We start from the raw sequence: 14,589 nt of genomic DNA on the forward strand, positions 1-14,589 counted from the left end.
TGAAATGCCATTCATCAAAACGCTCAAACTCTAGCTAAGGCGTAATTAACAAATAACCGATCTCGATAATGCGATTCCACTTTGGACCCTTCTAATATGTTATACAGTAATTGAAATCTTTTTTTGATTTACACTGACTTCCCAATTTTATAATTTAAATAGATTCTAACGGTTTGGTTATTCATTTATTATTAAAATTAAAGATTGAGCTTTAAAAACTCAAAAATATGAATATATTAATTGACACAAATATCACTATATCACAACACTGATTAATACTTTCACTTTGATGTAATGATTGGAGATGCACCATCTCCAATCATACTCTATAAATAAGTAAGTTTTGGTGTAGAAATCTTCTCCAATCATACATCAAACACAAATCTATTTTTAGTATTTTTTGTGAAACAACACCAAATATGGTATTATTGCAAATATTTTGTGAGACAAAAACTAAAAAATGGTGTAGATGGTTGGAGTAACACTATTTTTTGGTGGATCGTGAATTTAAAAATGAGTTTGAATTTGGTATAAATATTTCGAGATGGCCTGAGGGCATATACCACACTAAAAAATGATTTTAATCTAACTATTTACACTATGGTCAAATTTAACACCATTTTTTAGAACTATATGTCTTACAAAAGTTTTTGCAGCAACTATATATGCATATCCATATTAGTTTTTTTCCCCTAGAAAAATGTAAAAGTTGGTTTAGATTTATAATATGATTGGAGAAATTTTCTACACGAAAAACCTGTCCCGGAGAGACGGGTCCGTTGCGCGCCGCGTTGCAGCATCCGTCCCGTCCCGCGACCCGTCCCGCGTCCTGTGTCGACGAGACAAGCGACGGGCCGTCTCGCCACGCGCCTATGTCACGTGGCACGACCTGGCGTCGTGCGTGATGCCCACTCTCCAGTTCCCGCTCCCGTTTCATATGCGCCACCTCCACCCCCACCAACTCGTTGTGGCAGCTTTTGGCCCAACTCAATATGGCCGATAGGTCCACTATGACCCTCTCGCAACTTCGATCGCACGAGACCATGATATTGGGCATCTAAAGACAATTGGGGGTAGTGCCGCCTGATGAGTAGTCGTCCACATGGGTGATCTTATATTTTCATTCAAAGTTACACTATATGCAATCGTTATTATCCCAATTTGATATGCATTACGTGAGTGAGTGAATTTAGTCCTAAAATAAATTTGACATATTTTAGGTTGGAGAATGCGAAAACGAATGGAGGTTGCCGAAAATAAAATTGTAAAGCAAAAAAAAAAAACCCTCCCAAACCCTCTCTCTCCCGTTGTAAAAAATTGTGCTTTGTATTGTAGTCCTTCCTTTATCATCTTCCCCATCCAGAGGAGAAAGAGAGAGAGAGAGAGACAGAGAGAGAGAACAGCGCCTGTGTTGTTGTGCGTGACTCGGTGACTGCAACGCACGTCGGTGCTACATCGAGAGAGACCTTTTCATCGCCTCCTATCAACTTCCATTTTTCGTTAAATTGATTTTGATTGGTTTCTCTCTCTCTCTCTGAGTAAATTCGCTTTATTCTCACGGCATACCAAAAAAGCAAAGCACAAATTTGATTTCCCCTTGGGATTTCGAATGTTATTCGATTTTCCCCCAAATTAAGTGTCTCTCCAACTCTGGCGGACCTCAGAGGAACCCTAGCGTTCCTCGTCTCCTCGCTCGCCTCCGAATCGGACGCCTTCGGATTCAAATCGCGGCGGAAGAGCCACGGGTACCTCCGCTGGAGATCGAAAATGCTGTGGATAATGCGATTCTCGGGGTTCTTCTCCGCCGCGATGGTCATGATCGTCCTCTCTCCGTCTCTGCAGTCCTTCCACCCGGCGGAAGCGATTCGCTCCTCTCACGGCGGCGATTCCGATTCCAATTTCGATTACAAATCCTACCTCCGCCTGCCGACCTCCACCGCCGAGAAATTCACATTCCGCAGAGCGCCGGTTTTCCGCAATGCCGGCGATTGCCGCGCCTCGAGACTCGGGGAATCAAGCGTCTGCGATCCATCGCTGGTCCACGTGGCGATCACGCTCGATTTGGAGTACCTCCGAGGCTCAATCGCCGCCGTCCATTCGGTTCTCCAGCATTCGAAGTGCCCTGAGAGCGTCTTCTTCCATTTCCTGGTATCGGAAACGTCTCTCGAGTCGGTAGTCCGATCTACTTTCCCGGAATTGAAGTTCAAAGTGTACTATTTCGATCCAGAGAGAGTGCGGAATCTGATCTCTAGCTCCGTGAGGCAAGCGCTCGAGCAACCGCTCAACTACGCGCGAAACTACCTCGCGGATCTTCTAGAAGCCTGCGTCAATCGCGTCATCTACCTCGATTCCGATCTCGTCGTCGTCGACGACATCTCCAAGCTCTGGAGCACGGAGCTGGGGAAGAAAACGATCGGCGCGCCGGAGTACTGCCACGCGAACTTCACCAAATACTTCACGGAGCATTTCTGGTCGCGGCCGGCCTTCTCCGGCGTATTCTCCGGCAGAAATCCGTGCTACTTCAACACCGGCGTGATGGTGATAGATCTGGCCAGTTGGCGGCGGCTCGGCTACACGCGCCGAATCGAGCGGTGGATGGAGATCCAGAAGACCAGCGCGAGCCGGATCTACGAGCTCGGCTCGCTGCCGCCGTTCCTGCTCGTTTTCGCCGGGCAGGTGGCGCCGATCGAGCACCGGTGGAATCAGCACGGCCTCGGCGGCGATAATGTGCGCGGTAGCTGCCGTGACCTCCATGCCGGTCCGGTGAGCCTCCTCCACTGGAGCGGCAGCGGCAAGCCGTGGCTCCGGCTCGACTCCAAGCAGCCGTGCCCGCTCGACTCGCTCTGGGCGCCATTCGATTTGTACGGACATTGACAGCGAGAAGAAGGAAGAAAAGTTTTTACAAAATTGTTTTTTTGGCCGCCGGTAATTCCTCCAGTGACTGCTGCTCCTCTTTTTTACAATTACTTCATGATTTTTTTTCTACAGTTTCACATTTTTTTATTATGTTTGATTATAGCCCCCTTTTTTCTTTCTTTAATTACTTGTTTATTGATGATTGACTTGTTACATTACTTGTCATGATCGATTTGTACCATATCCTGTTCATTATTCTCTGTTTCTTGAAAAATAAAGTGAATGAGGAAGATATATACACATTTCTGTTTTCATTTTCTTGAGTTCATTTGTGTTGATTAAAATGATGTTGAAATTACGAAACTACCCTTGTATCCAGAGGATTTGATGTTGTCGGTCTGCATATGTCTAGTTTAGTAATTTCAATCGGTGGTTTGATTCTTGAAGTTTCAAGTTGATGTCGTTTCATGAATTGGTGTTTGTCGTTTTCGTGTGATGATGTTACTAGCGCAGAAATGGTGACAGGTTTGGCGTAGTGGGTGGGGGTCTATGTAGACAATGATCATACAATTTGTCTATTAGTTTGTGAAAAAAATCCGTGGGTTAATGTTTTGTTTTTGGGGTAGGTGTCTAGTGATTCATATTCTATTGGGTTGATTGGAGCTCATTTGTTGGTGTGGAATGATTCTTTGCTCTCTCCCACTTTCTTAGATACCTCAAACTGATTACATGTTCTGGAAATAATTACCTCATATTCTATATTTATCATCTTTTCGTGATTGTGTGCAGTGTGTTTTTTGCAAAAAAAAAATGTGTCACTTCATGGCCTTTAGTAGCTGTGAATATGTGATGAAATTTATGGAAGGTAGCACGAGATTCATTTGTAGTGGAAGTTGTGTTTTTTTTGTTTGATATATCATGATCAATCTAACCCCATTTCTACCATAGGGTCTAACCAACCCTTCTTCTAACTCGCAACATATTTGTTTCTGACAATACTAATAAATTTGTTGGTTTGTTTCTGTCGATTGTGGTTTTCTCAATTTGAGATTTTTGAAGAACAATAATGCTTTTATCTGTTGTCTTTTTTTTGCCATATTTTAGAGGATACAAGCTTAATTTTTGTTGTGATTAAACTGTGAAGAGTGTTTTGATTGTTTTTTTGTTGAAGATTTGATTGATTTTGATGTAGGCAAAGGTAGTGTTTTAATTGAATGATTGTTGTATGCACGTAACAATAATTTGTGCATATTAATTTGCTGATGATGATGCTCTTAATTATAGAATTAGTGAATAGTCTATTATTTATTTTGATGCCGACTGATCGTCGAATAACGCATTACCACATGGATCTTTCAATTTCTTTGGAATTGCTATTTCATGGAGTACTATTTTAATATGTACAGATATAGGATTGTAATCGTACGCAATCAAAGTTTAAAATTATGGAATAGATCGAATATGGGCTATAGGATTTTGAAATTTAATGATTTAAATTAATACTATCGTATAGTATCAAATAAAGAATAATGATTTTTTTAAGTAATTATGCCATTTTAACATGATTTCATATTGTTCCTTTATTTTAGTTCGTGAATATGCTAATATTAAAATGTTGGCTCAAGTATGAATCCTAGTTTTGTATAGAATTAATAAAAATAAATATGGGAGAAATAGTTTTGGGGAATGAGAGCGATGACTCTGACTAGGCATCTTACTGTCTCAAAAAATGAACTTAATGGGTTTGACCTGAGAATTAATAAAAATAATTGAAGTAGGAGTATTATAAACGAATAAAGTCTCATCACTTAACTCTTAAGGTTAGTAATGATTGATACATGTATATTGCGTGTATATAAATGATAAGTACAGTAAATTGATATAGATAGAATAATGTGGGTAATATCAATAAATATGAATCTATTTATAGAATAACAAAATAGATTACTTTTTTCAATTAGGAAGGACTGGAGTAGTACATGTCGAAATATATATTTTGTGTCCACACTTTTGACCCAATCATTCTCTCTATTAAAGACGTGTGTTAGTAGTGTCCTACTTTTTCATCACTTATTTACACATTGGGCTTTATTTTAGCCCAAAACAGAAATTTTCACACAACACAACTATATATCCTTATTTATACAAGTATTGAATGCCAAACACTAAATAACTATGGTTTCCAACTTTCCATCTTTTTTTTTTTATGTTTTCCAACCTAACATCCTCCTCTTGTTCACATAATTCGTACTGTTTTTACAGATTGTATTTCGAGTCAATGCTATATTTTTCAGTATACATAAAAATGCAAGATTTTAAAGATGTTAATTTCTGGAATTTTCTCCATTCTCATTTTCACACTTGATCATTTCAGGAATCTTTCTCAATTCTAAAGAACCAATAAAAATAAACATCAAACAAACAGATAGATCTTCCTTCACATAAGATTACTGAAAAAAACGAGCTTTCTCATGAACATGTTAGACTAAATCTTCCATAATTTTCACTTTCATTTCTTCACAAATCATTCAAACAGATACAGCAATCTCCACAAAAACTAGAAACTAAAACGAAGTTAAAGCATAACTTCCATTTCCACAAACACACACACAACATAACAGAAACCAACTAACTATCTTCATCCATCTATCACGGCATCTGAAAACTCCCCGCCGGCGGATACACATAAACCGTGAGCAACGAAATCACAATACAAACCAACCCCGACCACAGATACACAATCGTCGGTATCTTCCCCTTCTTCCCCATCATCCCCTTCGCAAACGGATACAAATGCGACAGCACCCAAAAGCTGAAAAACACTCCCCCCACCAGCCTGCTCCACCGCGGGAACGGACTATACACCGTCCTCGACACCGCCACCGCCACCGCGATCGCATTGAACATAATAATCGTCATCGGCGGCACCATCAGCGTCGTCCACCGGAACTCATACAGCTCCGCAAACTCCTCCTCCCCGTCCTCCGCCACCCCCGACTTCGACGTCAGGGTGAACGAGATCTCGATCCCCGCGATCACCTTCAGCAGACCCTGCACCACCGCCGCCGGATGCGCGCTCGTCCCTCCGATCAGCCAGAACTGCTCGTTCCGCCACCAGTCGTGCAGCGTTATCCCTGACCATCGGATTTCTAATAAAGCAAGTAGACACAGTGTCACCGTGATCGTCAATAGCATTGCTAAAAACGTCACATCAAGCGTTGCAACGATGAATTCGCCGGAGAAGAGCGAGAGCGCCGGAAGCAGGCAGTACACTAAGAGGAAAATTGATGTGAAAGGATATATTCCGACGTTGAAGTAAGCGATCCGCTGGAGGAATTTCATCCGTGGAGACGCGAAGATAGCGTTGTTTCGTGAGAAGAAGATCTCGACGGAGCCGGTGGCCCACCGGAGGACCTGGATTAGCCGGTCGGTGAGGTTGATCGGAGCGGTACCGCGGAAGGCGTCGCGTTTGGTGACGCAGTAGACTGAGCGCCACCCTCTGTTGTGCATTCTGTATCCTGTCACGACGTCTTCTGTCACCGAACCGTAGATCCAACCGACTCTCTTCCCCCACTCTGTTTTGTCCTCGTAGAAGCACGTGATCACGCTGACGGCCTCTGCCAGTGCTGACGCGTCTAACGGCTCTCGCTGTACTGCGAGAGAGCCTGATGGGCGTCCGAGGCAGCCTTTGCCTCGGAGCTCGTGGATGAGTCGCCCGCCGAACTCGGCCACTCCGATCGAGTCGATTAGAGTGGTTGAGTTTCCGAATTGTTTTGATAGGGAGCTTCTTGTGGCTTCGTCGTTGTCGTTGTCGCCGTTGCTGTTTATGGGGATGAGAATTTCATTTTCCTCACTGTCTAGCTGCTCTTTGTTTTTGGTGCGGAGGAGTTGCTTACGGTGTTTGCGGCGTCCGAACCAGCCGAGGTGCTCGGTGGCGCGGGGCGGGCTGAAGCCATATAAGGCGATGCGGCGGAAGATGCAGCCCGTGCCGACGTACATGGGGCCCTGGAGGCCGTCAAGGGCGCGCATACTGACGTCGAAGAAGACCGTGTTGTGGTTGGCGTAGCGGTCGTTGGGGTCGATGCCTTCGAACCGTTGGGGGAACTGGACGTAGCATATCTTGTCGCCGCCACGGTCGAGCATGAAGCACATGCCTTCCCGGATGGCAGTCGAGTTGTAGACATAGTGGTCGCAGTCGAGGTTGAGGATGAAGGCCCCGTTTGACATGATGGCGCTGGCGCGGACTAGTGCATTCATGGCGCCGGCTTTCTTGTTGTGGTCGAATCCCGGCCGCTTCTCGCGGGAGACATAGACTAGCATTGGTGTCCGGATGTCCACGTCCGTCGTGTCGATGAGGTTCTCATCGTCGGCCTCTTGCCCAAATTGCTGCTCCGGACTAGCAGGAACCAGCATAATCTATAACAACAACAAAATCAAAATATCAGAATCAAAAAATCAAGTTGAACTATTGTAAAACAAGGTGAACTCCAATTAGTACTACTATCTGATACAACAACAAAAAAATAATTGTATCAAAAAACAAGTTGAACTTGAACTAGCAATTAGTATAGGAGTAGTAGTTACCTGTATGATGCCCTCATGATCGCTTCTCGAGTGGCCGTCCTCGTTCGATGGCCATGTCCCGTGCCAATGGCTCCCATCGGCCATCCAAGTAGCCTTCGGGACCTTGACAGCCTCAGGAAGACCGCCCTCCCCGAGCTCGACCTCCTTCTTCTTCGCCCTCAACTCCGCCTGTGCGTTGTAGGCATCCGACCTCCGCCTAATCGTCTCCGGCAACGCATTGATCCTCACCTTAAACTCATCATACTCCCTCTTCACCCTCCTCCTATCCCTCACAAAATCCAGCCTCACCTTATTCTTCAACGGGTCCCTCTTCTGCCCAAAATACGCCTCCGGATTCCTCGGCTCAATCTTATGCTTCCGGCAGAACGGAACCCAAATCCGAGCAAAGCTCGCCGCCTCCGCCAAGGCCTCAAACGTGACCAGCGAGCCGCCGTCGTCAGACAAGTAGCAAGCCACTTTCTCAACAGGGTAATCGACCGCGAGGATGGATAGGATCGTGTTGGCCGTCACGAGAGGAGGTTCTTTATCAGCATCGGCCGTGGAAACAAACACATCGATCCCCGGTAGGTCGGAGAACTTCTTAGGGTTTCGGAGATTAGGCTCCGACGACTCAAACCGGTCTTTTAAGACGGCGAGATCGGTGACTCTTTTCACAGGGCAAAGCTTCGGGAGCTGGTCCAGCAGCCATGAGAAGGCAAACCAGATTTCGCAGATAACGGACATTAGCCATAGCCAGATTGCTTGGCGGTTGGGATGCATAATCCGCCATGTCAGGAAGCAAGCAAGGACGACAAGACGAATAGCAATCAACAATCTGCATTTTTCAAATTTCAAATCATAATTAACAAACGATCTGCATTTTTTTCAACATCATCAAATCAATATATAAATAGTACCTGTAAGGACTGAGAATTGCTGCAGAAATTGCAACTTTTCTAGTTAAAGGCCTGTTCCTTTTATCGGTGAAATCAGGAGGGGTTTCATATCTTCCACCATTTTCTCTTCCGAATTCATAGCCATTTGTAGGCCATAGAGCATTTCCATAGCCATAAGTGCCCTTGGTTTCGAAGAGCCAACGCGTGTGATCGAAATCGTGGTTAGTGTTCTTGAAAGACTGCACAACAGAGAGGTTTTTGTCTAATCTAGCTCCTTTCCCCCACTCCGGCAGCGGATTCGCCTGATCCTCCTCTTCCTCGACTTCGGCCTCCTCATCAGATTCGCCTTTATAGAGCTCCTTGCAGCCGGGGCAATGGCCGCCGCAATCCAAGTAGCAATCGCGGCAGATGACGAATCCACAGTCGCAGTAGCTCTTGAAGCTCCCTCCCGCTGCTTTCTCATCGCAGCCGTCCATTCCGCACACCGATTTCGACTTCGTCGCCGAAGGAATTCCTTCGGAGCTTTTCCTGATATGTGCTTTCGTGACGGAATTGAATCCGCCGGTGAAGATCGCGTCCTTGATGTAAGGATTTTTGCCGGAGCAGAGAGGGGGGCTGCTGTCCCTGGAGTCGGTGTGGGGGCGATTTTCTGGAGTTGACGGAATTTGAACCGTGTAGGCCACGAATTCGTCGGCGGATTCCTTCGAGAAGGCCAGGCGGCGGCCTCGGGAGCTGTAGCGGCGGTTATCGGAGAGCGGGGAGCTCGCGGTGGCATTGTTGTTGTTCGAGATCGATTGGCGGCGGAGCTTGGGACTTGTTAGTCCGGCGCTGCGAGATCCGTCGGTGGAAGTCACCGTGATCGTCACCGGAGACGACGTGGGAGAGTTTGGTTTCATCATTTTTTTGAGAGAATTCAACGGATTGGTGAATCGATTGAAGAAGAGAGGAATAGAGATTTGATCGCAGCTAGCTCTATTTTGTATTTGGTTTTTGAAATTTTTTGGATGTGGAAATTTGTAGTACTCCTACTTGTTTTTTGAACATGAATTGTTATCTTCTTTAATGAGAAAATTTGGATGTAACGGTCGAGTGTTTGATGAGAGTGAAATCTAGGGCTGAAACGGTCAGATTGGGTGAGTGGGTCCGTCCGACGTGGCAGAGCTTCTTTTCTTTTATTTTATTGCTTTTTGGGCATTGAGGTCAACAAAGAAAAAGTAGAAAAGTTGGGGGGATGCAGCTTTAAATTTTCAACGGTCGAATAAATAAAAATATGAGATCTGATTTTTTGCAACGCTGATTTATTTAATTTTAAACTATACATGTGATGGGGTGCGTACTAAACAAGCCCAACAGCAATGACGGCCCATCAGCCCAAAGCCCAAGGAAGAGTATGAGTTCGGCATTACCAAAGAGTTCGGCCTCAGCCTACAGCTCGGTAAAAGCCAACCTATCAAGCTCTGCTCTCAGATCGGCAACCAAAGCAGGAGTATGAGTTCGGCATTACCAAAGAGTTCGGCCTCAGCCTACAGCTCGGTAAAAGCCATCCAATCAAGCTCTGCTCTCAGGTCGGCATCAAGCTCTACTCTCAGATCGGCAACCAAAGCAGTTCGGTCTCAGTATTCGACCGAACAAGGAGTTAGTGGACCCATACAGGATGTCCAACACACCCACTACCACGTGGTGTCAACTCAGGCCACGATCGTAGGCCATGACCTACGCTACATCCACGATCTTAGGCCATGACCTACACGACATCCACGACTTAGGGTGGTGATGCAAGCCACGATCTTAGTTCAAGATATAAATAGAACTTAGATCAGATAGAAGAAGGTTAAGCTCTCTAGAGATAAAAGACCATATAGCAAATAGCAAGTTTGTATTTGTAAGCTGTAGAAAACAGATCAAGCAATACAACTCTGCCCCCTTTTCTTCCCGTGGACGTAGATTTACCTCAGTAAATCGAACCACGTAATTTCTTTGTGTCATAATCTTCATTCTCTACCAGCTTTTACTAACATCAGAAATTCGCGGATCCATCACTGGCGCCGTCTGTGGGAACCGAAGAACAAAATTTGTGATAAAGCGAATTTTTGATCCATTTTTTCCACCCAAAAAATGCATACCAGATCGCAGAGTACCCGTATTCCTGCTCGTGAGAACCAGGAGGAAGCCAATCCATCCCATAGGTCTGGAAAACAGCCTAGGGATAAATCCACCACCAGTTCTCATGGCGAAGGAACAGGCCGCTCCAAAAATCGTCCCACTGAGTCTTCCCAGCAGCCTGATTTGAATGAGGCTGTCAAGCTGTTCTTGGCTGAGAAGCAGGATGAGTTCTTAGCCTTCCTGCAAAAGAGCCAAGAGCCGAAGACGAAAGCGGAGGATTCTCCTTCCTCATCCAGACATGAAAGTCACTACCGCAGTAGTGCCGTGTCTTCCAGGAAGAAGAATCCTCAACCCCGACATATTCCTGTTCTTCCTCGGTACCGGAATCACAGGAGAACTCAATCTCCTCCATACCGACGAGATATCGGATTCGCCGTGTACGGAGCACTGAAGACTCCGTTCTCGGACGACATCACCCGAACTCCCCTACCACAGAACTACCGAACTCCGTCGATGACTTACGACGGGCTCGTGGACCCTCACGATTTCTTGGGGCGCTATCAGTATAACATGGCGAACCAGGGTCTCAACGAGGTCCACATGTGCAAGCTGTTTCCCGAGCTGCTCATCGGGAACGCGAGAAGGTGGTTCGATAGCCTCCCCCAGGGCAGCATCAGATCTTACCGAGATCTAATGGATGCCTTCCACAGGAGGTTCTTTCAGAAAGCGGAAGCCCGAATCACTTCGGCTCAGCTGCTTTCCATTCGTCAAGGTCGCGACGAAAAAATCAGCGACTTTATGACAAGATTCCACAAGGAATGCCTGCAAGTAGACGATCTCAACGATCTGCTTGTCATCTCGGCATTCCAAAATGGAATCCTGCCCGGAGCTCTCTACAGGAAGCTCGTTGAGTGCGGTCCGCAGACAGCTCAGGAAATGTGGGACATTGCGGACCAGTACTCCCGGGCCGATGAGGCAGACCGTCGCAAACGGTCGTTAGACAGCTCATCGTCCCGAGGAGACAGGAGGAAGCCCGATCAAAGCGATCAGGGACATCCTCGCCGAACTCCTTTTGGCGATCAGGGACATCCTCGCCGAACTCCTTTTGAAAGGATTCAAAGGACTCCGGTGCAAGACAGATTGGGACCCCGTCTCAATCCCGAGAAGCCGTCCGCTCAGTTCGTACCGCTGAACAAGCCGAGAGCGGAAATTTTCGAACTGCACTCTGACCTGTTCGAAAAGCCAAAGCGGATGACGAAATCAGCCGCGCGCCGACCCCAGGATAACTACTGCTCCTACCATCAAGACCACGGTCACGATACCGAGGAGTGCAGAAACTTGGCTGCAGGTATCGATGTTCTTGTGAGGGCAGGGACATTGAAAAAATACCAAAACAAGCAGTCAAAGAAGAATAAGAAGCAGAGAGGTGCGAACTGCGCTCCTCAGGATCCGAAAAGGCAGCCGGATCCCGAAGACGATGACGAGCCGCAATATGATGGAGTAATCCTGACTATTGACGCTCTCCCTGCCGGGAAGACCAAGTCGTCCCTGAAGTCAGAGCGCAGAGGCTCCAATCGAGAAGAGCCAACGCATAAAAGGCTGAAGCAGGACGAAGTGATTACGTTCTCGGATGCTGATCCCGTCCCGGCCATCTCTCCTCACCAAGACGCCATTGTCATCCAAGCCGGAGTGGCAAACAAACTGATCCACAGGGTGTTTGTGGATACAGGAGCGTCAGTCAGCATTCTTTTTAAAGAGTGCTTCGACAAACTAGAAGTGGACCCAGCTCGGCTCAGCCCGGCTCCGCTTCCCCTGAAGAGCTTCGCCCAGGAGGACACCCGCCCTGAAGGTATTATCAGCCTTCCGATCACGGTGGGGAAAGCGCCTACTAGCTCCAGTACGATGATTGAGTTTTTCGTGGTGAAAGCTCGGTCCCCGTACAACGTCATCCTGGGAAGAGACTGGCTCAACACAGTTCGGGCCATTTGCTCCACTTATCACCTCACCATCAAGATCCCTACTAAAGGAGGGATAGCGGTCATCCGAGGTGACCAAAAGAGAGCAAAGGAGTGTCTGCAAATTGCGCTTAGAAGTGCCGAGCAGTCAGATCGGCACCACCAAGCATAGCAATCACAGCAGCCGGAGTCAGAGGCAATGACCGAAGTCATACCGGAGCCGAATTCGATGACAGTTCAGCTGTACGAAGACGATCCATCCAGAACGGTTAAGATCGGCTTCGCGGGAACGCCTCTACTTCGGGAAAAAACCATCCAGCTCCTCAAGGAGTACAAAGACGTCTTTGCATGGTCTCCGTTGGACATGACCGGAGTGCCCCCCGAGGTAATCACTCATCGTTTAAATATTGATCCTTCGGTCCGGCCGATAAAACAGAAGCAAAGACTCTTTGCGGCAGAACGAAGTCAAGTCATCCATGACGAAGTCCGTCAATTATTGAAGGCGGATGTGTTATTCGAAGTGAAGTATCCTTCGTGGGTGGCCAATCCTGTCATGATCAAGAAAAAGGAAGGAGGATGGCGGATGTGCATAGATTTCACCGATCTAAATAAGCACTGTCCCAAAGATTGCTATCCCCTTCCGAACATAGATAAAAAAGTAGAAGCTCTGATAGGCTTTGAAATTTTTTGTTTTCTTGATCTATACAAAGGATACCATCAGGTTTTAATGGATGAGATTGACGCTTCAAAAACGGCCTTCATTACTGATTTCGGCATTTTTGCTTATAAAAAGATGCCATTCGGTTTAAAGAATGCCGGAGCCACTTATCAAAGGATGGTAGACAAGCTTTTTCGGCACCTGATTGGAAAGGAGGTCGAAGTATATGTTGACGATATAGTCGTCAAGAGCAAAAGCACCTCGGAGTACGAGCACAACCTCAAGTCCACTCTCAACGTGCTCAAGAAAGCCAACCTCAAACTTAATCCCCAAAAGTGTACCTTTTTGGTAGATTCGGGAAAGTTTCTGGGTTGTTGGGTTTCAAAAGACGGACTCAAGGCAAACCCCTCAAAAGTTCAAGTCGTTCAGAACATGGCAATGCCGAAGTCCATACATGACGTGCAAAGGCTAACCGGATGTCTAGCCGCACTGAGTCGATTCCTTTCCCAAGCAGCCGAAAAGCAACTGCCGTTCTTCAAGGTGTTGAAAAAGGCACCAAAGTTCGAGTGGGGAGCCGAGCAGAAAAAGGCCTTTGACGAGCTCAAAAGTTATCTAGCCGAGCTTCCTATTCTCTCTGCTCCAACCGAAGCCGAAGTAATATTCTTATACTTAGCGGCATCGGATCAAACCATCAGCGCGGTACTTGTTCGAGAAGAAGGCCTAAAGCAGCTTCCCATCTACTTTACAAGCCGAGCATTAAGAGGTCCAGAAACCAGGTATCAACCACTGGAAAAGATTGCTCTGGCATTAGTAAATGCAGCAAGGAGACTGCGGCCATACTTCTATGCTCACAAGGTATGCGTCTTAACTGATCTGCCACTTCGGCAAGTGTTGACCAAACCAGGAGCATCAGGCAGAATCGCCAAGTGGGCTATAGAGTTGGGAGAGCACACAATTGAATATCTACCTCGGAAAGCCATCAAGGGACAAGCCTTGGCAGATTTTCTTGCAGAAGCGAAGTTCGATCAAGCAATTCCTATTATTGCCGAACAGAAGAATTCTGCCAATGCCGAACTAGCACAGCCCTTGGAATCCGAAGTAGAGCCGCCGGACTGCTGGAGCGGATTCGTAGATGGAGCTTCAAACAAGATGGGAAGTGGAGCTGGTATTTTACTTGTCGCTCCCGACGGACACGAGGTAACCTACTCACTTCGTTTCCTATTCCCCACTACTAATAATGAAGCCGAGTACGAAGCCCTCCTGGCCGGACTCCAGTTAGCGCAAAGTCTACTCGTCAAATCTCTCAAAGTCCATTGTGATTCACAAGTCATAGTAAATCACATGTTGGGTACAAGTGAAGCCCGTGACGAGAGAATGAAGAAGTATTTGGACAAAGCGCAAAGCATCAGCCGAAGTTTCTCCTATTTTCGGATAATCCGCATTCCCAGAGCGGAAAATAGCCGAGCAGATACCTTAAGTAAGTTGGCCTCAGATCCGAGCTCAAAGGCGGAAGAATTAATGCATCGAAGCATTGATGAAGCCGAGGTACATTCTGTAT

The 14,589-nt window shown here is 46.4% G+C and overlaps 2 protein-coding genes across 2 annotated transcripts; one reads left to right on the forward strand and one right to left on the reverse strand.

Moving 5' to 3' along the window:
* The first annotated feature begins 1,226 nt into the window (after positions 1-1,226).
* On the forward strand, positions 1,227-3,170 carry LOC121751105 (probable galacturonosyltransferase-like 7). Its single transcript, XM_042145819.1, has one exon. It carries the CDS (start codon positions 1,768-1,770, stop codon positions 2,872-2,874), a length of 1,107 nt encoding a protein of 368 aa, XP_042001753.1. The 5' UTR covers positions 1,227-1,767; the 3' UTR covers positions 2,875-3,170.
* A 2,178-nt stretch (positions 3,171-5,348) lies between these two features.
* Positions 5,349-9,358, reverse strand: LOC121751103 (cellulose synthase-like protein D5). Its single transcript, XM_042145818.1, has 3 exons — positions 8,337-9,358; positions 7,441-8,254; positions 5,349-7,272 (listed from the first exon to the last, which is right to left on the reverse strand). Exons 1-3 carry the CDS (start codon positions 9,212-9,214, stop codon positions 5,506-5,508), a joined length of 3,459 nt encoding a protein of 1,152 aa, XP_042001752.1. The 5' UTR covers positions 9,215-9,358; the 3' UTR covers positions 5,349-5,505.
* Between the last annotated feature and the right edge of the window lie 5,231 nt (positions 9,359-14,589).

Source organism: Salvia splendens, chromosome 10 (assembly GCF_004379255.2).
Source record: "Salvia splendens isolate huo1 chromosome 10, SspV2, whole genome shotgun sequence".
Classification (NCBI taxonomy): domain Eukaryota; kingdom Viridiplantae; phylum Streptophyta; class Magnoliopsida; order Lamiales; family Lamiaceae; genus Salvia; species Salvia splendens.